The sequence below is a fragment of the Xiphophorus maculatus genome, chromosome 15 (genome assembly GCF_002775205.1).
Source record: "Xiphophorus maculatus strain JP 163 A chromosome 15, X_maculatus-5.0-male, whole genome shotgun sequence".
NCBI classification, from domain to species: Eukaryota; Metazoa; Chordata; class Actinopteri; order Cyprinodontiformes; family Poeciliidae; genus Xiphophorus; species Xiphophorus maculatus.
In genome coordinates, this window is record NC_036457.1 from 8903116 (window position 1) to 8928350 (window position 25235).

Consider the following 25235-nt stretch of genomic DNA (forward strand, 5'->3'; position numbering starts at 1 on the left):
CACTGGAACACAGTCATTTCTCAGTTGATTTTGAAGAGTAATACTGCTTTTATACGCAACGTTTAATCTCTTGAATTCAAAAACACTTTTAGGAATGTCACTAAATGAAAACAAATCACATTTAGTACAAAACCTATTGATTTTTAAGAGTAAATGTTATTGTCTCTAGTATATATAAAACAAATAAGCTTGCACGAATGTAATCATTAACATCAATTAGCAATATCTAACAGAAACAACTTTTGATTATCTTGAGCTGTGAAAATGGGTGACTAAGACCATTACCATGGAGCCTGCAAACAGGTAATAATATCTATTTGGTAACAAATCAAAGTGATAAAAACAAAAAACACAGGGAATCTTTGCTCAAGTGCAAATCTATTCTTCTTCTCGTTAGGCAAATCATCAAGTGGTTATAAAAAAAACCCAGTTACGATAAAATGCAAAGTCAAAAAAACAGTCGTAGTATCTTAAAAATGAGTTTCACAACCACGAAATATTACATTTGTGAATAGCTAGCCCAACAAGCTGAGGTAAACTCACTGCCTTTGTGCAAAGTAATGGTTGTTCACTCATTACTCGCAGATTTGAGATCTTGCGAAGGGTTTAGGAAAAGCGGCAAGTAAAAAGAAACCAACGGTAATAAATGACGGAGAAACAAGTGAAAAGCCACATCAGGGCTGATTTCTTAAAACCATCGGGACACAAAGTAATGATAATAAAAAAAACTGCATGGAGGAGGCATGCGACCTGGGAGAAGTTAAGGAGCTTGTCGAGGAATAGCGCTAATGAGGTAGGTTTTTTTTTTTTTGCTGTAAACAAAAAAGCAATAGTTTTCCAGTAAGAAAAAAAATTATTAAATCTGGAAAGGAAGACGGGGAAATCTGTGGCAACACAAAAGACTGTCTAAGACGATTATTATACAGACTAAAAGTAATACAGCTCGATTAAAAAATAACAACAACAAAAAACCCCAGAAACCAACAGCTATGTGTAACTCAGGAGGTAGTTGCTATCATCAGTACTTGAACTGGTTATATGTCTCTTCGCCATTGCTTAAGAGTTTGTGGAGTCCGTCAGTGGATGATTCCCAAAAGAATAATAAACACTTCTTTGCTTTTTTTTTTCTTTGCTTTTTTTTTCTTTTTTTTTTTTGGTTAATTCCCTGAGACGAGTTCATCATCCTGAGAGGAGCTGTGTGTAAAAATGTAAAAAATATGTCATACAAAAAGATGTTTCCATAGAGATTTAAGCATGAGTTGCAGTTTGGTCAACCACTGTTTTTTTGTTTTCTTTTTCTGTCAAGCTGCATTTGTTGTTTGATTTTCAACGCACTCACACATTCAAAGCTGTATATTATTTAGAAAACACTTTGCTGCACTTTCAGCAAGAAGCTGCTCTATTTCCGAAAAAGCAAGCACTTCAGCAAGTCTTAACTTTAAATGCCTTCAAGAAAAGGAAAAACAAACAAACAAAAAAAGCCAAACCTCTTTGGTACAGAAATATACCAAAAAGGTTGGTTGTCTTTACAGAGCTTTTCAAAAGCCCACATGCCAGTTTGATATACTTGTACAAAGTTATTTGATTTGTCAGAACATTAAGATACAACTCCAAAGCGACCTTACGTGAACTTTGTGAGGAGTCGACTTCAGATGAGCTCTTTTCACATTCAGTATGGTCAGAGAAGAGTTGTTAGGGTCAGTAAGTGCCACTAAAGCCATGCTTGGGATTCAAGTTATACCGAAAGCCGTTATACCAATCCGTCCGGCTATTTCTCCCTCCATTGTTTTGAGACTGGAGCAGCAGCAGCAGCAGAGACGTCATCCCATCACCTGACTGGTGCTGACTGACAAACGCTAGGCACTGACGGATGAGGAAAATATGGTTCGACTTCACTGGAAAACATTTTTAAAAAAACACTAAGAGAGCAGACATTATCGACATTCACTTCCCGAAGGAAGAAGTTGTGAGGTATTATGTGAGTAAAGCAGCTATGGTAATGAGGTTATGCTAGAAACTACATCTTCAAGGTGAGTTTTGTGCTGTGACCATGCAGTACCTTGCAAATGTGTTATGCCCTTTAAACTTTGACACAACTTCAATGAATATCATTAGGGTTTTTTGTGAAAGGGCAGGAGTAAGACATATATATGGTTATCTAAGAATTTACAAAGTGTGATGTGTATTAGTATTCAGCCCCCCTTCAGTCTGACAACTCTCAAAAAATCTATCTTACAGAACTTGGAAGGATTTGATGGGAAAATGGATGGAGCCAAAATACGGGATAGTCCAGGAAAAAAAAAATCACTGGATCCTTGAGGATCACCTTTCAACAAGACGACACTTAACATACAGACAGAGCTCCTATCGTTCAGATCAAAGCATATTTGTGTGCTAGAATGGCCTAGTCAAAGACCAGAGCAAAATCAAGTTGAGAAACCGTGGCAAGCCAACTTCCTGATTATTATTTTTTTTCCATTGTCGTTAAAAATTAACAACATTCTCATACAGTTGGCCAAATAAATTGCTGGCATGCAGAAATTGACTGACTGGTACCTGAAAAATTATATTCCACCAAAAGTTCCATCCAAGGAATCATTTGAAATTGGGACTTTCGAAACCAGACAATTCAAATACTGCATATTGCAATTCCCATTAGATATATTGTGTGGCTGCGACACACCACTAAAGACTTGCACCTTTAATCACAGCAAAAAGGATCGACTCAGGGGTGCTGGATACAAACACTCTGTAATTTTTTTTTTTTTTTTTTACTTATTAGACCTGAAATATCCCCCATTCTACGCTGGTCAAGCACATAAAATACCCAATAAATGTGCTGAGGCGTGCAGTTGTTACACAACAATCCATGTAAAAAGTTAAAGGGGTGTTAAAACTTTTGCAAGGGACTGTATAAACTAATCGGTCTGAGAAAGAGTGAAGTACAAAAATGGAATTGTCTACATAGAAAATGGGTAAAGAGGGAGAATTTTCACACACCACGATGTATCCCACGCACTTAAAACAGGGCTGTGCACCTATATCAGAGCCAAGTCTTTATATACGCTTACTTAATGTTAATATAATTTTAATTATATCTTGTAACTTTACATATATATATATTAAAAACTACTTTAAACTAATTATGCAACAACCAAAATGGAAGTCTAATGATAAGGCCTTTACTTAAAATCTAAACTATTATCTAGACTAATTATATATTTGCCTTTTATAATATGCGTCTATCTGTGATAATAGGAAAACGGTGGAGTTTTAACAGCCATGATTCGCCCATGAAGAAGACAGTTCTCCAGTTTGACTATTCTGATTTCTTTCGGAGTATCGATGAAACGCACACACTCTCCCTCTTTGTTCTCAGTCTTGCACTTGCTCACACTTCAACAATCAGTTGGTCCAGCGATATGTATCGAGGGTTTTGAAGTGAGAGAAAACATACTCTAGCAGCTCAGCAGCTTTTAAAACGACCCCTCAGGAATGCATTAAGTTTCCCCAAAAGATCTCTAGAAGCCAGGCTAAAAGCCCTGTGGGTCTGGATTATTACTTAGAGGAACTCAAGCTCTTAAGAGTTGTTCCCTAATCCATTTTAAAATGAGCTACCATGTGTGCTGTGAAGATGCAATCAGGATTTGTTTCTCTCTCTCTCTGAATGATTAGGCTTACAGTATAAAGTTGTGGCTTTCAGTTTGCAAAATAAGCAGGAAGGGGGCTTTTAAAATAGCCACCCTTCAGGTCAGAGGGGGAGCAGAAACAACACAGTCATCAAAACCTACACACAAATGACATTTCACCATTGAGCTGCACAGATTGAAACAAAGAATTATTCCCTGCAGTCACCTTTCCAGCAGTCGTTTCCATAGCTGCACCAGATGACTGCAAGTCAGTCGCACACATTCATGCACGTCCGTACCCCGCTGATCGCTGCCACAGCTGTGCTGGTTAGAAAAATAACACAATGAAAAATAAAAGAAATAATAATAATAATAATTTAAAAAAAAAACTCCCAATTTTTTATTTTTTTTTTCACAAGTGTGAGGTAGACGAGGAGGAAGGGGGGCTTCAGGTAACCTTGACTGAAGGTAGACACGATGGTCAGAGGCTGTGTGTTGGGGGGAAAAAAAGTTCACCTCGACAGAACATTTTCAGGATTTCCTCCACCTTTGGGTCCGTGAGCTGCGGTGTGTGTGTGGCTCCTCGGGTGACGAGGAGGACCCCTCCAGGGGAGATGAACCGGAGCGCTCTTCCTCCTCAGGGAGGCAGAGGTGAGGCCCCGTCCCTGGAGCGGAGGCCGAGGTAGACGCTTGTTGGTCCTGAGAGCCTGCGGCGGGTGCCAGCGCCTTGTGGGGACACTGGGCTACCATGTGAGTGATGCTCTGGCAGTAGTGGCATTTCTTTGGCTGGGGGGGCAGGCCACACTCCTTGGCATGGTGATCCAGACCTCCACAGTTATAACAGCTGCAAATGAAAGGAAAAAGAGGCAAATGAAAACAGTTACAGAATACACAGCGCTGAAAAACGGTTTGAATTTTTAGTGAGTCTTTGGCAACCGCTAACAGCTTTGCATTCATCTAACCATCAATCCTTGCTCCTGTAGAAACACTAATCCAAAAATAAAATTTTCCACCTGCTATTACAAGTGTCACCACAAGATGGGGGTATGTCGTTTTATTTTTCAGTTCTCTGCACAAATCTCTGTTCCTTGTTTTTGATTGACAATTGGTTGTCAAAAGATTAAAATCTATCCTTTAGGATAAGTCCATACCAATCAACTTTTATTTTCTGTTGTGTCCGCTGATATACGCTCTGGACACTGTGTGCTTCTCATTTAGGGGAATGGTTTTGTTGTTGTCCCAATAATCTTAAACTACAATAATAACTAAGGAATCAAAACCCAGCTTTCTTAACAAGAAAGCCGTAATGTAGGGCGTGCCATGGTGGCGTAGTGGATAGCGCGACCCATATTTGGAGGCCTTGAGTCCTCGACGCGGCCATCGCGGGTTCAACTCCCGGACCCGACGATATTTGCCGCATGTCTTCCCCCCTCTCCTTCCCCGTTTCCTGTCAGCCTACTGTCATATAAGGGACACTAGAGCCCACAAAAGACCCCCTGGAGGGGTAAAAAAAGCCGTAATGTAAGCTGCACCAAATGGATAGCTTAATAAAAAGGCAGTTACAAATATGTATTTTTACTAGAAGCTTCACTAGAAGCAATAAGGAACTCATTCATTCATTGATTCAGTTCTTCTAAGATATTCTACTGACTAATATGGATTTTTTTGGTTGTTAATCATTTTTGACCCGATGAAGCCAAAGCAGTTTGACACATGTGATAGTATTTCTTTTTATCTATAAATATGAGTAACACCAACACTGGTTCATGAGGTACAATGTTTTTGCACCACCACAGTAAATCCTTGGGAGCAAAAGATTTAAACACTTTAAAAAGAAGAAATACAAATAGACAAATGTGTCAGTAAAATAGGGTCAGAAAACCTAAAAACCTTGTCCTTTGACTGAACATTTCATCAATCACCGACACGTTTAGCCATGACTCACTATTAGTGATGTATTAAACAAAAACCCTTCACATGGAGACTATAATAATAGAATATAATTTACTGAGGTAAGGAAAGTCTATTTTGCTCAGATGCATTTCCAAAAGAGATTTTCTCTTCACCAAATAACATGTGAGACAATATTTGTCAGATAACAGCATTTGTTCAAATCCTAACGCAAATAGACTGCCTGAGCAGAGGTCTGAAGGGTTGGCGTGTTGTTATACACTATCAGGGCCAGCAGGGGTCAGAGTGGCATCACTTTCAAAACTGCTGCGGGACTGAGCATGCCCAATAACGCCAATTACGTCACAGTCATCTACCTGCCATCTATGAATCCAACACCGGCTCCTTCCAGCCTTGCTAAAAGTTTGACACTTGACCCAACTCTGGATCAATTATCCCAAATAAGCTGAATTATTCAGCTGTGTAAAACAATCATGGAGTCTCCTCTCAGATACAGTTCCTGGTTGTCCAACAACAGTGTTTATGTTCTAAATTTCAAAAGGAGCACAACAATACTCCAGGTGTTTTCTGGTAACAAAGCGTGGTAGGGCTGGGTTTTAAAATGCAAATGAATCCTTAAAACAATACAGTTGCGTATAGCGGTCGTGGAATGAAAGCGCTCTCGTTTTCCTCAGAGGACAGGGAACACACTTACCTCTAACCGCCAGGGGTTTTCAAGGAGCCAAGGTGTCAAGGTGCCTTTCACACATTTGAGCATATCATTCTTTAGGTTGTTACTGATGACGACGAAACAAACGAGCAATAGAGGCACCGCCTATTCGCAATCACACTCGCAAATGTAGGAGCTGGCAAATTGATTTAAAACAGCGCCTATGGCAGACGAAGAGTCCTATTCATTTTCATATTACACTACACAATAACCATGGCAACAGGCATGTACATTGGCAGGTTGAATAGAGTTAATCTATACTCTCAGCCTACTCAGAAAGGGCTGGATGCTTCAAGATGTACATTTGTGAACTCCCACTTTACTACAGCCATCTTTCACACACATACATTCAGATTTCCTCAGATGTGCTTCTACTGGGTGGCCTAATTACATTTCCAGAGGTATATGATATATGGAATCATTTCATTTTTAATGCTTACCGATCTCCCTTTGGTTTACGTTTCAGGAGTGGAACCTTCCCTTTAGGTCTCCTCTCACTGCCCGCACAAGGTCCTCCACCAGGTCCGGTCACCCGCAGGGACTCCAGGCCCTTAGAGGACTTCTTGTAGATGAACTCCACCTGCTCACCCTCCTTTAAGCTGCGAAAACCCTCCATCACCAGTTTGCTCTGTTGGGAAATATAGAATAAATAAATAAATAACATAGTTCTCTATATGAACGTGAAAAACGCTGTTAGCTGAAATGCAACGCACGGGGCTTTTGCATTATATTCATGGATCCCTAATGCAGCACAAGAAGAAATGCGACAATCAGTCAGCCAGACATGAGAATTGGCCAATTTTTCCTAGAGCGGCTCTGATCGTTGACATTCAAATCCATTAAAAAAGGGGGGGGACTCCCACCATTTTCGGTGTAAGAACAAATTGAATATTACAGACAATTTCATCAAATTTCATACAAATCAAATTCATCTTCTGATCCCTTCCTTTTCTGCTTGATTGAAAAGGACTAACTCTATCAAAGAATTACCTGCAGCATTTTTTTTTTTACTCTTTTCTGAGTTATAATCTTTTGGATTTTTCGAGCTGTTATCTTTATGTAATTTTCTTCCTTTTTTCTGACAAAGTGCATCCCTAGAATATTGAACATCATCAGGATGATAATTTATTTAAAAAAAGAAATAAATAAGCAATTCAGATTTAGATTAGTTGGAACCATAATGAATAATGTATTTAACTTTGCTTTTTTTGCTTCGTCTTGGAAAACTGACAAAAACTATTTAAGTTCAGAGAGCACATTTGTCTTTTCCTATACAAAATATGACTATTGATTGGTTTCATGTTGCATCCACCGTTGCCTCAGAGTTCCAGAAGCCTCCACACCCACTGGGGCAAATTTAACACCTTTAATATTGAGCGGTCGCCATATATATTGTAACTGTGAACAAACAGCTCTCCAATTTACACTTCCCAAATCCAACTTTGGAAACTTTTCACAGAACATCAGCACCAATAAACAAAATAAATATTACTATGTGGGATTTTTCACACTGTCACATAAAGGAAAAAACATCCAGCAAAACAACGTGAAACATGGCGAGACAAAGACCTTTTTCCTTAAGCATGCTATATGAACATAACATGACTTTTTGTGTGCAGCGTGTCCTTGGTGTTCTCTCTTTATCTACTTTTGCAGAGATGCCACTTCCTATTCCTTCTGCACCCTCAAAAGATACAAGTCATGCTGCCGTGCCATCATTTCCCTTTAACACATTCGCCATCCGTCTTTTCTACATGATCCCAGTTATTGATTTAGTTACTGCACAACCAGCAGACAGTGATTTATGTCTCGTTGATCGCGACAGAAGCGGCAGCTTACAGGCACTGTATCCATGACCTTCACAAATCGAGGCGAGCCCTGCAGATCCCGGCATAGGTAAACACACACACACACCCCCACACGAGCGTGCAGCGTGCAACAGCAAGCCTGCAACTTGCTATACATCAAGGGGCTATAAATAACAAATGCAGGTTATCTGTAAAAGCAATGCCTGCTAAAGAGACAGATGTGTAGGAGACAGGAAAAAGAAAGAAAGAAAACAAGTAATGAAGAGTTCTGAACGAATCAAATGTAGAACTGTAGAGGCAGGAGAGAGAAAATGTGCCCAGCAGCTCCCCCCCCCTCAAGTCTGCTGCAGTTGCAGGAAGCTAAAGGTGATCTATAGGAGTCTTGTATGCACAAATGAATATATACGGGAGGAAAAAAATGTCAATGTATACAACAAAGAGAAGAGAGTGCAAAGAAGCTCGGTGGATGAACCCTCTGCAGTTTCATTTTCAGTTGAGAACCAATGAAAGAATGACTTAGTTTTCATTTTTTTATAAGGCAGCGTAGGAGTCTTATTCATTAAATCCTATTGATTAAAAGAAATCTATGAAATGTGTGAAACGTCTATCACAATATTTGCTCTTTGATCTTGACCACTATTCCAAAAGTGTCTGTGAAAACCTTTTAATTTCTTTATCATTTTGATTAATTATTTAAGACTAAACTAAATAATAATTTAAAGGTCTGGAGGTTTATGAAGTAAGAAAGAACCAAAAAGAGTACACAATTATACAGATACAATGTACAGCTAACCCCCAATTATTTAGGTTTAAAGTAATCTTTTGATTTTAGCAGCCCGTTTCTTCTGACTGGAACTAATATTAATGTTTTGGAGTGGCCCAGCCAAAGTCCTGAATTCAATCTGAATCTGTGGCGGATCTAAAGATTACAAAGAAACCTTCCAACTTCAAATACTTGGAACTGAAGACAAATTACCAAAATACCACTGGGACCATGAAATTCACCACTTATTACTATAGTAAAAATAGATTCGTCCACCAATTATTGAGAAGGGTGTAAACTATTTTTGACATACCAACTCTTAATGAAATGTGAATAAAAAAAGATAACTCATGTTTTCAAAATCTACACTTCTTATATCATCTTTTAGAGGAATGTCTTGTTTTCAATCACAAACAAACAGTTGGTTAAATAAAAGAAAAACAACAACATAACTTTTCCAGGGATAGGAATAATTTTAACCCCAGCTGTACTTTGTATTTTATACAAGTTTTATGTTTACATTTTTCAAGCTTTGCCAGTGATGGGAGTTCCATTGTAGCTATGCCAAATAAATATTAAGTATTTATTTGTTCGCGTCAATATTAAGCAAACAAGTAAAATAATAATAAAATATTTTTAAAAATTTATTTCAGCTTTCCATTCTAAAATAAAAAAGTTTAAAGCTAAAGACTGTGTTTATGTTCATGCAATTCAACATTTGAAAATTTTTAAGAAATATATAAAGAAATATTTTCCTTTACTCTGATATTTTAGGTGAATTTTTTAAAATACATAACAAGCTAAGTGGTAAAACTTTACCAACAGAGGGAGGATAAATATTAAACAATAATAAAATCCTACTTGTTTTAACTATTCTAACTAAATTATTCTTTTTCTTTTTATAACTGATATAGTTGTATTTACAATATTATAAAAATCAAATTACACTTAGATGGTCTATGATTTGAATGTTTCTCTTTTTGCTTATGTTATTGAGCTTAACAGGCCATACTTTTCTACAAATCAAATTGAAATGATAAAAAAAGACATTCCTGTCAGATCTTTTTATCATTTTTAAGCAATGTAAATATTTCTGCTTATAAAACATAATTTACAAGCGACGAGGTCACAAAAGCAAATGATAATCACAACAGCAACAAATAGTTTTAAATGATGAGAGAAAATTGTGGAATTTACATAAGTATCCAAAAAAATAAAAATAAAAAATTATGCAACTCCAGTTTAATCAGTTTAATTTAATTTGATGCATTTTTTTTCCAGAAACAACTGTTTCTTTACACTCATCAACTTTAAAACTATTCTGTCTTCTTGGAGGCTTTGCGTATTTGACGCAGCTCATCCATTCCTGTTGTTCAGGTATTGAGCTCTGAGGAAGTGAAGGAGGATCAGGAAATGGAAATGAGCGAGAGCAACAGTTCTGCAGCGCAGATGCAAGGGATGGAATAAAACAGAAGGGACAGTGAGTCACAAACGAGAGTGTGTGGCTTCAACCAACTGACACCGATCAAACTGGCCGTTATAATAATTATTATCATTATTGTTATAAGGATGATAATCATTTTTACTTGTTTAACATTAGACACTTTTACTGTGAATAGATATTAAATGTAGTAGAAAAAAAATAAGAGCATACGTTACATTAGTCATTTATTTTAATATTTCATATCATATACGAATAAATTTGTACAAAAAATAAATAAATAATTTCCTATTGTTATTTTAAAACGAAAAACAAATTTTCTAAGGAAAACGAAAAAAGGACATTTAATAATCAACATTATAGTTTTTGTCTTTTTTATATGTAGACAAACAAACTTATTTTTTGCTATAATCTTATTATATATATATATATATATATATATATATATATATATATATATATATATTAGCTGGCAATACAACTAAAATATATATATATATATATATATATATATATATATATATATATATATATATATATATATATATATATATATTAGCTGGCAATACAACTAAAATATATATATATATATATATATATATATATATATATATATATATATATATATATATATATATATATATTTTATTTATTTATTTTTTTTTTAAATCAATTTCATTATTGCCATCAATAAACTAAGCCAATGACCAAAAGGCATTCTTTCAGCGGAAATCTATGAAACGGGAGCAAAAACTTGAGCCCATCCCCCCACAAAACACTGAGAATCATGATGAATAATCATCGACCAGTCTCCAGACTGTGGCACAAGAGTATTTCCTCTTCCTCTCCTCCCTTCATTCACCAAGCAGTTTCTTTCTTCAGGTCAAAGTTGAGTGGCACATCTCGCAGTCCAGCCCCCCGGCCCCCCTTTTCTATACTCCTAAATTCCCACAAGACACCAGCAAGGAAGCCACACAACCCCTTTTGTTCTGCAGCAATGCAGGAAAACACACACACAAATCATTAAATAGGAAGTAGCATCATCATCACGTCTCGCAGCATGCACTTGCAGCAGCACATGTAGTGAATTCTGCCGCTATTGCAGAGTACGCATACGTTAGTGAACGCAGGAAAAGAGAAAAAGAAGAAGAAAAAAAAATTGGAGTAATCCGAGTTCCCTCCTCTCGCTTGACCTGTCGGGTGTCCTGACCCGTATCAGTTTGTGCAAAGAGGTCAGCAGAGGGCATGACCGAGGAGAGGGAGAGAAAAAAAACCCAAGGAGAACATGAAAGGCAGAGCGATTGGGAAAATGCAGAATGTGGGAGTGGCCTGCAGGGGAAAATCTGCAATGGTGGTAGTGGGGGTAAGGGAAATACCTCAACCACATTCTGTTGAGTTCCAACGGAGGAGCAACTTTTGATGCAGATTATATTTGGTAGGTTAAATAACCAGACCTGACTGGAAACTTCACTGCTCAATAACAGAAATCCTGGGGATAGTCATCTTAAATCAATCCAGTACCAACCCCCATACCTTACTAAAGGCCAATTCAGCACTCTGTTCTCATACGTTCAGTTGCCAGCTAACGCTATTTTGAAATTTACCCAGTAATAAAACATATCAAAATCCAAGTTCAACAATTTAATTTTCAAGAAATTAAAGAGAGATCAGTTTGTTTATGTTAGATCGCCATGAGGTACACAGACAAGCTACACTTGCTTATGGCTGTAATTCAGTGGAATTACAAATTAACAAATGAATTGATACCTACAAGAGGAAAAGGAAGAGAACTATTTTAGGGAATAAAACATCCTCCAGGATATTAAGATAGAGCGGAACAGAGAACAAAAGAAAAGATCTTCGGACCCCCTACCTATAAATCCAATTAACAAAGTAGACCATAAACAAATAAAGCAAATTCATAAGGCTTAAAATCTATGCAGGCCGGCGTGAAATAGATAAATAACAAAGCATTTTGTTACCATGGGCGACTCATTTGGATTTGTTAACAATGCTGACAGCTTTTGAAGTAACAGAATAAAAACCCCTGAAAACACTATGTACTAGTAATAGTGCTTTCCAGTCTGAGTGAAATCAGAATAAGAGCTAAAACATCTTTGCAAGATTCGGATGAATTATGCAGGATAACGGTATGCAAAGTCATTGCTAATGAAATGAGGCTGACATCTCACACAAGCAGCCGCAGGTTAAAGTAATTAATAAACATCCAAATATTTTCTTCTTTTGATATATTTAATACACTACAATCCATACACTGTTTATCTCAGCGTGTCCAGATTTAATTCACTTAGCACCTGACTAGTGACTAACCGATCGGAAACACAAAAGTCTGAATTTTTTCCTTCTCGGTGCGGAGGACATTACTGAGTTATTTTCAGACACTCTGAGATGTTTATTGATAAAATCAAACGTAGCACAAAGATGTAACAATCTATTTAAAAGGAAACTGCAGCTCCTGCATGTTGAGACAAGAAAAATGTCTCACCAAGGCTGCAGGAAAGTGGGCGAGAGAGAGACTTAAAGCTGATAAAGGGAAGACTAAATGAAGTACGACAAAGCAGATTTGTTTAACCATTTTTTGAGTTTCCAACCTCTGGTTTGTTGTGGTGGATTAAGAAAGGCTGTCAGCCTTTTAAAAATCTCAGCTCACTAACAAATACAATTGGAGACTTTTAGAAATGCCACCTGTCCAAACGGCTAATATGAGAGACTAAAGGCAGCTGAAAATGCAAACTCACTCTTTTTGCACTTCTTTTTGATTTTGTCTTTATTTTAAAATCTTGTTTTACTTCTCTCTTACACAGCACTATGGCATGAAATAGTTTTTGACAGCAGGAAAGTTCAAACAAAATGTTTCCAATTCTGTTCTTGCATCTTGTCTTGTGGCTCTAAAAGATAAATCCGACTCAACCAAAATCTGCATTGGCACAAAACTTTTACAGTACTAGAAATAATTGGTTACACAATTTTGATCTCATCTCTGTCATTACCAAATTTTCTTAAAAAATAAAAATAAATTGCTGAAATAGTGCTGCACAAAAGCTGCTGTAGTGTCGATTATTCCAGCGTATTTTGTTGGGTATTATTATCTACGTTCCTTGATGTCGTAGGTCAAACACTTCTGCAGACCTGATTATCATCGTTTTAGGTAAAGGGAATCTTAGCTGATGCCTCTAATGAAGGGGAGAGGACAAAGTGTTCACTTTGTCCTCCACCCTATACCCGACTAAAATCCCTTCAATCAGGAGTATAAAATGTTTTGCACATTTTCTCTTTTACATTGCATGCAACTGATACATTGCTGCCGTCATCAATACAGAATATGTGCTTTCCTTGAATGGATATCCTTCTATGGCTCTATGTGAGTGTGGGGGTGTGTATGTGTGTGTATAGGAAGAAGCCTGTGATCAATATATATACTCTGACATCCTGGATAGAAATAGCTCTCCTTTTCATCAGGCGGCCCTCGTCATCACTAGGCCCAGCAATCAATACAGGAAGCTGTAACGTGAGGGGATGTGGAAACAGAGAGAGAGGGAGCAAAGGAGACCCACCATCCTCCAACTGCCTCTCTCCAGGGCGACCGACACTTTTGCAATGGCTAATTACGGGATGCTTTGAGTCAGAGGTGGCCCACGAGGTGCTGCTCTCTGAATTAAGAGGACAGGGATTGTGTAAAAAGGTGAGAGTGAGGGAGATGGTGATCAGCGTGCGGCGTGGGGCCATTAGGCAGCTTTTTACGCGCAGGAAATTCCAAGCAGACAAAGCTGGGTGAGACCATCTCAGACGGACGTCTCTCAGCGCGATGTATATCAGCCACGGCAGAAAGAAGATGGGAGAGGCGGAAAAAAATGTACAGACACATAAAAGCAGCAGTGAAAACCACCAACAGAGCAACTCTCCTGATGCAGAGTCCTCCTCAACACGTTGTCATTAGTGGCCCTGACCCTTGAACCCGGCCCAACCCCCATCAAACACTTAAAAGCCTTCACGTCTCCCCTGCCTCAAATTAACAACATCCAACACCCCCTGATTATGACTGGAGCAAATATTTGATCTGGGCCAGGAAGCACTACATCATCTCGGTACGTTTATCAGCATGAGAGGGGGAAATGAACCCTACTAAGGTGACTGGTGATAAAACACACAGACACTGCTAACTGCACCTAATCAAACAATGCAGACCAGCTGCAGAAAAAAAAACCCAAACATAATCTGCTTTGATCAGACAAAACTACAGTAGCTGCTTGATTCATAATTTTTTAAGATGTTGATGACTGGATTATTTGATAAATTAAAACATTAATCTGATTAGGTCATTTTAAGTTAAGCATAGTCTGAATCAGCCAAATGGATGACTACAGCATCCATGATGATGGGTCAAACAGCAAATTTTTAGAAGAGATTGGATGATCAGAAGTAATTGTTATAGATAGATGATATGATTGTAGATGTTTTCTCTGCACACAAAACTGACAAAATGATAACTCATTTATTTGAGTCCTTATTGTGACTTATAGTTAAATATTAAAATGTCCTTTTCTTAAAGAACTCAAATTATTTTCCCATTTTGACCCATTAATAATTTAAGATCAACAGCAGAAAAAAGGTGATTTACTTTAAATAAGTTATTTTAAAGGATTTCATTATTTTAAAATTTTATATTTACTTTGAAATAAATGTTACATTTATTACCTGTGGTATGTATTGCCCGACGGTCCGTCAGCGTTGTATGTGCCAATTATCTTGTCAATAATTCACCATTTCTCATGTTAATTAAGTGATTCAATTAAAGTACAATTATTTACTAATTTATTTTTGTTTTATTTATTTTTTGTATTTATTTATTGTGTGGTTATGCATATATCCTGTCAACAGGATTCTGTCCCACAGAATTACCTAATAAACTGATTTGTTTCAAGTTATTTGTTTCTTTTATTTTGTTTACATTTATTCATTTAAATACTTATATGCTGTGCTTAATTGTCTTGTGTAGAAATTTGCAATTTAGCACAAAATATAACACTATTCAGCTCATTTTTATTTGCAGTCACATAAAAGTAAAACTTTTTTAAAGCCTTTATTTCCAAAAAGCTGATTTTGAAGAATAAAGAATGTTATTTTTTGCTAGAAGAGAATTTGGATTCATTAATAAAGGACATTTAGAGGAAAAAAACAAATACTAGCCAGTAACAAAAAAACAACAACAAATAAAACAGTTCTGTTAGTTGCACCTACCTTTTTCTTTCTTCTGAATAAATTAAGCAGATTGTGGTGAATGTGCAAGCGATGATCAGAATTTTATCAGCCACATTGCAATTGCACAATTAATTGTTAATTGTCAGTGGCCTCGTGCTAAAACAAGCCAGATTTTTTTGTAATTTTCTTACATTTTACTATGCCTTGACAAAACCATAATTCACACTGACAAATCACAGAAATATTATTTATTTATGTTCTAGATTTCTTTAATTAAATTTGTTTAAAGTAAAAAGTTTAAACACAACCAAAATCGGCTCACATAATCAGCTGTCTTTGTGTATTAAATGAACTGTGACCCATCTGAAGTCCTAGTCCTCCCCTAACCCCCACCCTCCTCTCAGCCCCACCCCCGATGCCACTGTTCCAATTACCAATCATCTCCGCTGCATGTGGCCAGCTCCTCAAAAGGAAGTCACGTGACCACTTTTTCTTCTTCTTCTTCTGCCCCCCCCCCCCCCCCCCCCCCCCAAACATAGAGAAGAGAAGGGTGGGTTGGAGCCGGTGTGGCAGCAGGAGACATAAAGCCTGACACTGGCTATCTGAAGGCAGAGATGGGTGGGGTCTGCATGCCAAACGGTGACACAGACCAGAGGTTAATCTCACTAGGGGCCCACTTTAACCTCACTCTCTCGAGTGCTGTAACATCTTACAACCCTTTTGCATCAATAACAGAAACACACTTATAAATTAAACATACACGCTAGGGAGATTTCAGTCACGAACTGTTCAAAGTTTCAAAACGATTGCAGATTAAGGGCAAGTGTCTCTTTGCCACACACCCCAGAACTCTCTCTTACCTTTTTGTCTTAAAAAAATAAAATAAAAAATTCTCTCTTTAGAAGAACGCCCGAGGAGAAAACACCTCGAATGTGGCTGCGGGGCATAAACCACACACATTCACACAGAGGAGAAATGTTCTATCCAGACAGAGAAATAGAAGTATGACAAATCTGAGAGATATCAGGGAGTAAAGATGCCTAATTGCTCCTTCTCCTTCCTAAAAAGAGAAGTGATCGTATGGACGGGAGCGCTGATGAGGAGGCCTCCCAGGAGGAGAACTCGTGGTGGGGGCATAGGACCCTAACATACACGCACTCACACACACTCGGCCTCCCTTTCTTACCTCCCGCTCCTGCGCTCACTCATCTTTTCCCGAGCTCACACTCATGTTTTTCCTCCACAACCCACCGCTAGCGCCCTCCCTTCCCAAACCAGCACCACCACCCCTCACCCACACGTAGGTTTCCCTCAGCCCTCCTCTTTCCCTCTCCAGAGGAAACTCCTCCTCTCACTCCCCCTCTTTCTCCTTGTCCCCCCTTCCCACCATTCTTAACGTAACTCTCTCTCTCTCCTCTGTATATACATATAGCCAGTGTTTTGCAGTTAAACATTTCTTCAGCTGTTTCTATTTTGTTTACTTTCAAACAGAACTTTGCGGCAAAATGATAAGAAAATTGCATGTCATCCATGTCAAACAGAAATTTCTCTAGATATAACAACCTCCTTGCGGACATTAGATCAATATCTCTGTATTTCTTTTTTTTTTTTTTTGCCTAAATACAGATCTCAAATCAAATTTTGAAAGAAAAAAAAACAACAACACAAATTGACATTTTTTGATCGATTTCTCTCCTCTACCTGTAGAAATCATGGAAGCAGCTTTAGGCTGCTGGCGAAGCAGACAGAGAGGGAGGAGAAGCAGAAGAAAATGAATGACTGTCTTAATGAGGGTGCATGTGAATCCTTTGCAAATAAACGAGCTGTTTTGCATTCAATATGATGATTTGCTTATGAATGCATATTGTCTTCCCTTTGTGTGAGATGACAGATGTGTTCTTGTAAACACATAGCTGGAGACTTTGGGATGGAAATGCATTAGTGTGAAGACACAATTCATTGCGGACTTGTTAATTTACCTAAAAAGTGGTAATTAGCTTTTTTGTTTTTAAATGGGCAAAAATACATGTGGAAAAAATAAACCCATACGAGATCTTATATTGCTGTGATGCTTCTCTCGGTGACTTTTATTGGTTTTGCAAGAATGCGGATTTATGGCATAATTTATCAGAAAATACCCATACTGAAATCAAAAAAGATGACTCAAAATTGCATAAAACTAGCTTTGCAGCATTTACTAAAAAAAACGTCACATGAAAGACGAATTTTGAAAGAGAGCATTTTTCGAAAGAGATCATTGTTTTACTCTCAGCACAACAAAATAGAATAGAATAGAATTACTTTATTCATCCCAGCAGGGAAATTATTTCGCAGTTACAGCAGCATAGAGCCAAGACACACAACAACCACCACTGAGTAGCAATTGTAGACAAAATAAAAATAAAATAAAATATAACATGCTGTCAATATAAAAAGCAGCTTAGAGCAGTCCTTGCAAAGATTCAAAAAAATGCAGATACAGTATGTATATGTAAATATATGTACAGCAAGTGTGCCACAGTGCAGTTGTGCAAAATTGGACTGATTAGTGCAGAACAATGATTTAGCTTTTATTGTACAGTGAGATGGCATGTGGCAGGAAGGATTTCCTGTATCTGTCTCTACGACAGCGGAGCTGGAGCAGCCTATGTGAGAAGGTGCTCCGCTGTCTGTCCACCATGTGGTGGAGAGGGTGCTGAAATATCTGTCAATGAAATTGATCAAAATGTTTAAAACAAACTGAGGGCTTTAAAATGGCGAGTATGACATGTCCCTAACCAGCCAGTTTTTTACCCATTTATATCCCACAGTTTATACAGTCCTACAGAAATACACTGATTCAGGCAGATAATATGCAACACCTACTCAGCTCTTAAGCCTGTTTCCTTCACTGTTCCACACCTGATCCATCTCTAAAGCATCCGAAAGAGTCAAGAAAGAAAGGAGCCCACAGTATTCAAGTACTTGTGGTCTACTATGTGAATAAAAGCAGCAAGACAATCAATAAAGAATAAGGTGGTGAAGTAATCCACTTTGGATTAAACAAAAAACAAAATTCATTTATAAATGGACTGAATGTTTGAAGTTTACAATTTCATGTGTATATAATTGTACACCCTACACAGTGAAGGACACATGAACTGGACATATCTGCACCTCAGGCAGACTGCATTGTTTTACTTTCATTGTAACAACATGATCAGTTTTTCACTCTTTTGTTATAATTGTGGTGCCTATCTGCAGCGGTCATAAATTAGTGAAATCACTTCTGTCTAAATGTGTTGCAAGTTGTAAATGAATGTTTGTGAATCAGTAAAATAGCAATGGTGTTCCAAAATGGCCGCATGTGGAAGCCCTGAAAGCAGCTAACAGTTTTAAAAGGAAAATTTTATAGTGTCTTTTGAGTTTGATTTTTACCTAACTTTTAGTTTTTAAGACTGTTTATTCTTAATTGAACATTTGTTTCATTTTTTTAATTCTAACACAGAGTCATTTTACTGGTTACAGTGAATTCACTTCAGTTTTATCCTTTAAAACAAACACTAAGCAGAGAATGGCAACTCCCAACATATCACCTACATATCTGCAGAAATGCAGACCGAGTATGGAACAGGAAGCTCTACCAAGGTCAAAAAATGATACAGAAAAGAAAGAGAAAAAAATTCTCTTGCAAAAAAAATAAATAAAAATGTATAGTCTAGTGACAGGCAAGCTGTAAAAGTAAAAAAACAAAAAAAACAGTATAACAATAGCAAACTTATCTGCAGTGGTGGTTTTTGATGCAGACGATATGACCTTCAGGGCTTCCCATTCAGGGCTCCCTTAGATGACGACGCAAAAGTAAAGCAAAAAAAAAAAACAGCATTTCTGACACTTTGTTTTTGGTGTAGGAGCAACCTCAGACTGAAGCAACTATGAATACTGGAATACAAAGATGACTCCAAATTGGAGTATTTTAAAACAAACTGATTATTTTAATAGACAGCTCATATTTGGGAAATCTGCTTGTAAAAAAGAAATGCATGATTCTTAGCTTTCTCAAACAGATCGTTAAAATCTCTCCTTAAAGGGGAAATAGTGGGAATCCGCCCAGGGAAGCATTCATCCATGTACCACCACTGCTGAACTGACCAGAACCCAAATCGGTCTGTTCCAAAGACACAAAGGTTTGATGCACTCGCCAGTGATAAAAACATATTTCGAAGCTTGTTTGTATTTGTATATTTGGTGAAACCTAAACAGAAATAAAAAGAAGACATAATGTGTTTTTAAAATCTAATATGTTATCAAAGCCCTAAGAAAGCAGAAAAAGAGGTTAAATTCTAGGGGAAATGAGCATAGATGAGGAGAAGATCACATTTCTAAAGCACTATAGCTTCACTGCTTAAAAAACCTTTATCAAACAGAATAATCATAAGCTTAGGTTTAGTTATGTTTCTAAAAACACCTGAAATCTCATTTTAAGTTAGAAAATTGCTCTTTATCAATCAATGAATTTTTCTTAGTCTTTTACTCCAGCTGCATATAGTAAAATTGAAGAAACTAAAAGGATTGTACAATTTTTTTTTGTTTAATTTACATTAATTTAAAACCTAAATCTAAGCAGAGAGCTCCCACATCATACCCTTCATTGTTTTAATGGAAAGCTGTTAACATACGCCACTGTCTAATTCCATTCTTTGTGAAATGGAATTTTAAGATTTTAACATAAGCAGTATGGCTACCGCTCAGGGTAAAATCTCGTCAGGGGTGGAACAAAAAAAGAAGACATTTATTTAAAACCTTTATTATATTTATAAAAATACACAAAACAACTTTATCCAAGCTTTGTCACATTTCCACTTGTTAAATGGAAAAATTCTAATTTGTCTCGTTACCTGAATGTATCATAGCATCTTACGTACTACATCTGTGCGTATAGGCACATTGTGGAAATCCACATTGCCATTGCAAAATTTGACATTGAAAATTTGTGGAATTACTGAGATTCTTTGTCTACTAAATAAATGGTAAAGATATTTATGTCTAGCAGAAAAAGAGGAGCAGCACACTGAACATCATCACTGATGCGGAAGTTAAGAGGACAGTCACAATATAATTGTAAACCACACATTCCTGATGAAACACTGTATGGAATTAACAAGAGAAAAGCAATTCAGAAAAGCATTTTACAAGTTTTTTTTGTTTTTTTAACTAAATATAATTTAAAAAATCTTGAATAACGAGGCAAGGGAAGCTCAATTAACGGTAAGTGGCTGGGAAATGAGTTTTCAATATGGACAATATGGCTTTCTGCCAGGGGCCACCATTTGTTTTTTTTTGTTTTTTTTGTTGGTTTGTTTTAAGGTGATTATTGTTATTCCCTAAATAAATCAGTGGCCCCAATTTGGCTGCTCCTTTGAAAACTTTCTGCAGGAACCTCTTTAGGGGTAATTAGTTGTGTGTGGGGCAAAAAAGATGGGGCTTGCCCAGGGCCTTATTCAAGCCAGAACCGCCACTGATTTGTGGGCTTTCAGGATCCTACGTGAGCGTATATATTTTATATCACTGCCAAAACCGTGACCCTCTTTCCCCGACCAGTTTAGCTCAAAGTCCCCTGAAGCCCACAACAACTACAGGACAGAGTGTCCAAAGAAACGGCGAACATGAATCTCCTTATATCCTCGAAGAGAAACTTTACAGGACCGTAAAAAGAAAAAAAGTCCGAGTTAACGGGGTAGAAAGAGTGTGGAAAGAGTCGAAAACAAGGCCTCTGAATGAACTCCGTAGCCTACACAATAAATCAACAGAGCAACATGTGGTGGAAAAGCGAGCCTGGCTTCATGCGTTTCAGAAAGCTCCTCGTTAAATCACACAAAATCCTACAACAAAAGCAACAGCAGCAGAGAATAGTAGACCAAAAGAGTCAATGTGAGGGCGTCAAGTTAAGACTATAAAGCAAAAAAAAAAAAAAAGCGGAGACACATGCTCGCCGACATGTTAGCAGGCTGGCTGGGTGACAAGCGAGCTCTGCTGTCCATTAAGGGCCAAAGTGTGAAACTAACCGTGTCACAGCCACACAACTCTTCTTCCCTTCCCCTCGCAGGGCTGCAGAGAGGGAAGCAGGCAAGGAGGGGAGGGGGGAGCTGGTCGCATGTGGCCCAAAGAGGAAACTTAACGTGGTTTTTTTTGTGTGTGTGTTTTTTCCAAGCCCGTGGACAACGTGTGATTACACAGTAACATGTTGGGCAATGTAAAACATCCGGATGATACAATGTAACAAGCAACTGGCTCTCTGTGTGGAGAAACACCCCCTACCCCCTCTCACCCACCGTCCCTCATTTCGGGCATAAATCAAACTGATCACCATCACAGATCAGCTATTTAATTATTAAATTATTTAATTGCTTCCCGACTTACTTGGTGGACGAAAACATCCAGAGGCGGGTCGACGGGGCTCCCCGCGCTGTTCGTCATTGATATAAATCCAAAGCCCATCCGGACGTTGAACCACTTGCAGAAGCCCGATCCGGACAGGACCTGGGCTCGAGTCCTCTCCTCCTGCTCGGTGAACTTGGCGGGGTCTTCTCGGCCAGCGCCACCGCCACCTTTACCCGGCCCTCCTGGAAACACACACAGAAAGCTGCGGGGTTAGAGAGGGATCTCCCCCGGCTTGCATACCGCTTTACATAAGTTGCATTAAAAAAAAAAAAAGAAAGAAAGAAAAAGGAAAGGAAGAAATCAAACTTAGAAGCGGGGATTCCCCTATAACTTGCAATGTGAAGTTCACGGGCGGTAGAACATTTCTAAACTGATATCTCCTGACCACCAATGCTGTGTATGTGTCGTGACCCCTGGAAAAGTTGTTAGTCCGTGACAGATGAGTGCATCCACTGCTGCATCGTGCACAGGCATGCTCTGTAACTTGTGGAGGGGGGCTTTTCTGTCCTGTCGTGCATCTACAACCCAGTTCCTGCTGTGGAGTTGTAAAGGGGGAGGGAAAAAAAAGGCAGGTGTACACATGGGTTCATCGAGCTTTTTTTTTTTTTCTTTTACTACACGGCTACGCTCCAACAATGCGCGTATCTTAACGCAGCCAAACATGGTTAGATACGGTGCTCGGCAAGGGGCGGTTCAGGTTTTCCTCTGTTTTAGTAGCTTTGCAACAATAATCACGCTGCACCTTGCCTCCTTGCCCCCTCACCATCTTCGCTCGCATTAAAGAGCAGAAAAATATTTTTAAGGGAAGAGGAGGAGGGGGAAAATAAAATTCATAATAATTGCAGAATAACCTTCGGCCATGTTTCCCCGCGGACCCTCTGCGCCCAAGTTGCGATAGAGAAGCTTCCTCTGCGAAAACGGGCTGCGGTCGTCACCATTAATCCGACATCCTCGATCCCGTCGGTAGCCAGTTTGGCTCGCATGGTACGGCGTGCTTTCTGCCTTTTGATATTTTTGTCATGTCTTTCTCTCTTCCCTCCGATCCCTTCCTCACTCACACCACCTCTGTTCTCGCTCTATTCCCCCCCTCCCTCACTCCTCCTCACTGCTCTCTCTCTGCCTCTCTCTCTCTCTCTCTCTCCCTCCTTCGCTCTCATTCGCTCTCCTACTGGCTGTGCCCGTTCCCGTAGTGAGAACACGTGACTTTGTCAATTATATGCTTTCTTGTTTCTAATTTCTGCTCCCACCAATGAAGGCAACAGGACAAAATCCATAACAGCCTTCATGAAGTAATCACGCACATTCCAGGTAAGAAAGATACTGTTTGCATCACCCCCCCCCCCCCTTCCTGTATCATAAATGGGCTGGTGTGGCAACCATGAGCCTATTATGCACTCAGATTAGATTAGATGATTAGATGGGATTAAATTATGCTTTGATGAATGCTGCAGGGTAATTGGGTGGTGATGGCAACAAGAAAAACAAGAAAAAAAACAAGGAACAATTCAGAACCAAAAGCAAATGATAATGCTAATGACATGTGGCAATTAGCCTGAGCCTGGTCACCTGTACCAAGACTGACAGAGGTTTAAAAAAAAAAGTAAAAATGTGCAGCCACACTGCTCATGTGCAATAAAGGCAAGAATGTCAAACAAGTACAGAGGGGTTTTTCAGCTTTTCCACCTGTTGCAGCACGCTGAAAAGTCAGCTGGCTGAAAGAAGGCTACTGAATGTTTCCACCGCCCAGAAGAAAGATAGATGTTTCTGTGCGAAATGGTTTCTGTATGTGGAAAACACAACGGAAACCAAAGAGTGGAGAATAGAGCCGTGTGGGAACACTCCTCTCAAATCTGTTGCTCCACACTGCCTCGTCAGCTTTCTGAATGTAGGCTTGACTTACAAGAAGGCCGAATTAGCCTTTTTGAGTCACAGAGAACAACTTTCATTGTGGAAACTAAAGTGGAACATGGAGTAGCAAATGAAGAAAAGGTTCCTCCACTTTTCTCTTATTGGCTGCTGAAACATTCAGCTCCCAGAAAACACAGACACCCAAGGTGTGGAAACTGCTGCACACTCCCCAGTCAGCTGACTGAAAGAAGGCTCCAACACTTATTGCTTGCTTACAAGGACATTTCCATCTGTGTGGAAAACACTGCCTGTAAAGATGTAGAAAACGTGAGGCGCTCCTTCCGTTGCTCTTATTCGTGTTGCACCATTTAAAAACTGCTGTTGGTGAGCTACAAGCTTGTTGACAAGCTGTTTTAAAAAGTTTCTACGGCTCAGGGTACTTTGAAGGAGATGCTAGAAGGATCAGAATATTTTACTGTCTTAGTGGATCATATTAGCACCACGTTGCCCATCCACCACATTGCTTAAGAAGGTTTCTAAAAACTGATTTTCTGAATACAGTCAAAAACCCCCAAAACAAAACAAAAAAAACTAAGAATCTGCCTGGAATTATTTGTTGCTGGAAACACAAACAGTCAAGATGCAGAAGCCATCACTCTTCACCCATCTCTCGAAAACTTAACTTAAACATAAGTTAGTCCAAAGTACAGCTGCAACACGTCGTTTTATTTATCTTTATGATACAGAATTCGCTTTAAGATTCTGGCTTGGATTTTCAAAGTTATGTAAGGTGATGATTCTTTGTCAACCATGTCAACCACCTGGTTCTTGAAGCCGACTGATAAGGGCTCGCTATCTCTAAAGACAGAGAAAAGTAAAGGGAGACAGATTGTCTGCTGCTACGGCACTTGCACACAAACTGTATTTTTATTTACATTTTGTGGATCAGTGAACTTCACAAGAGGCAGCTAAAGATTCCCCTGACCTTTTTTAATTATACTGATTGTAATTTATTTGACTTTTGCTATATCTTTTTTTGTGTGTCTTCTGTTATTTTATTGTGAAGCACCACAGGATTTTTATACTGAAAGGCACTTCTAAGTAAAATTTACTGACTAATGCGCAATCTGAATCAACTGGCTGAAGGAGGCTAAAAATAATTGTTTATTATTTGTTTATTATTTTTTGTTTGTCTCCAATTACAAAAAGTATGAATTGTCAAGGTCTGGAGACTGTAAAATGTACACCTTTTAAATACGAATTGGTAGGCAATGAGCAGCTAAGCAATCTGGGTTTAATAAAAGAAATTGCAGCATGGCTAAATCTGTAAAACACTTTATTTCACAAAAATGTTTTTTTAGCTACTTTTTTCTATTAACATCTGATTTAGTTTAGCTCTGGTCATCTGTCTGGACATGCACAACCAACAAAACGCTTCAGATACAAGACGACACACAGTCCCACGAAGCACAGGCAAGCAATAAAT

General features: G+C 38.4%; 1 protein-coding gene across 3 annotated transcripts; it reads right to left on the bottom strand.

The window, feature by feature from the left end:
- Positions 1-44: 44 nt before the first annotated feature.
- Positions 45-22970, bottom strand: LOC102223385 (protein lin-28 homolog B-like). Of its 3 annotated transcripts, none has more exons than XM_023348286.1 (5): positions 22753-22970; positions 21881-22083; positions 6690-6877; positions 4146-4473; positions 45-3948 (listed from the first exon to the last, which is right to left on the bottom strand). In XM_023348286.1, the coding sequence occupies exons 1-4, from the start codon at positions 22760-22762 to the stop codon at positions 4161-4163; spliced, it is 714 nt and encodes a 237-aa protein (XP_023204054.1). In that variant the 5' UTR covers positions 22763-22970; the 3' UTR covers positions 45-3948; positions 4146-4160. The 3 variants fall into 3 exon arrangements, with proteins under 3 accessions (XP_023204054.1, XP_023204053.1, XP_005802688.1); XM_023348285.1 differs by having other exon boundaries at positions 45-3953; XM_005802631.2 differs by having other exon boundaries at positions 45-4473.
- Positions 22971-25235: the final 2265 nt, after the last annotated feature.

Bases quoted from the DNA above. Each gene is read 5' to 3' on its own strand.
- LOC102223385 (XM_023348286.1), bottom strand. The intron at 6,878-21,880 runs GTAAGTCGGGAA...ATTTCCCAACAG, and splicing joins TGGATGTTTTCGTCCACCAA to AGCAAACTGGTGATGGAGGG. The intron at 4,474-6,689 runs GTAAGCATTAAA...TTTCATTTGCAG, and splicing joins CGTAAACCAAAGGGAGATCG to CTGTTATAACTGTGGAGGTC.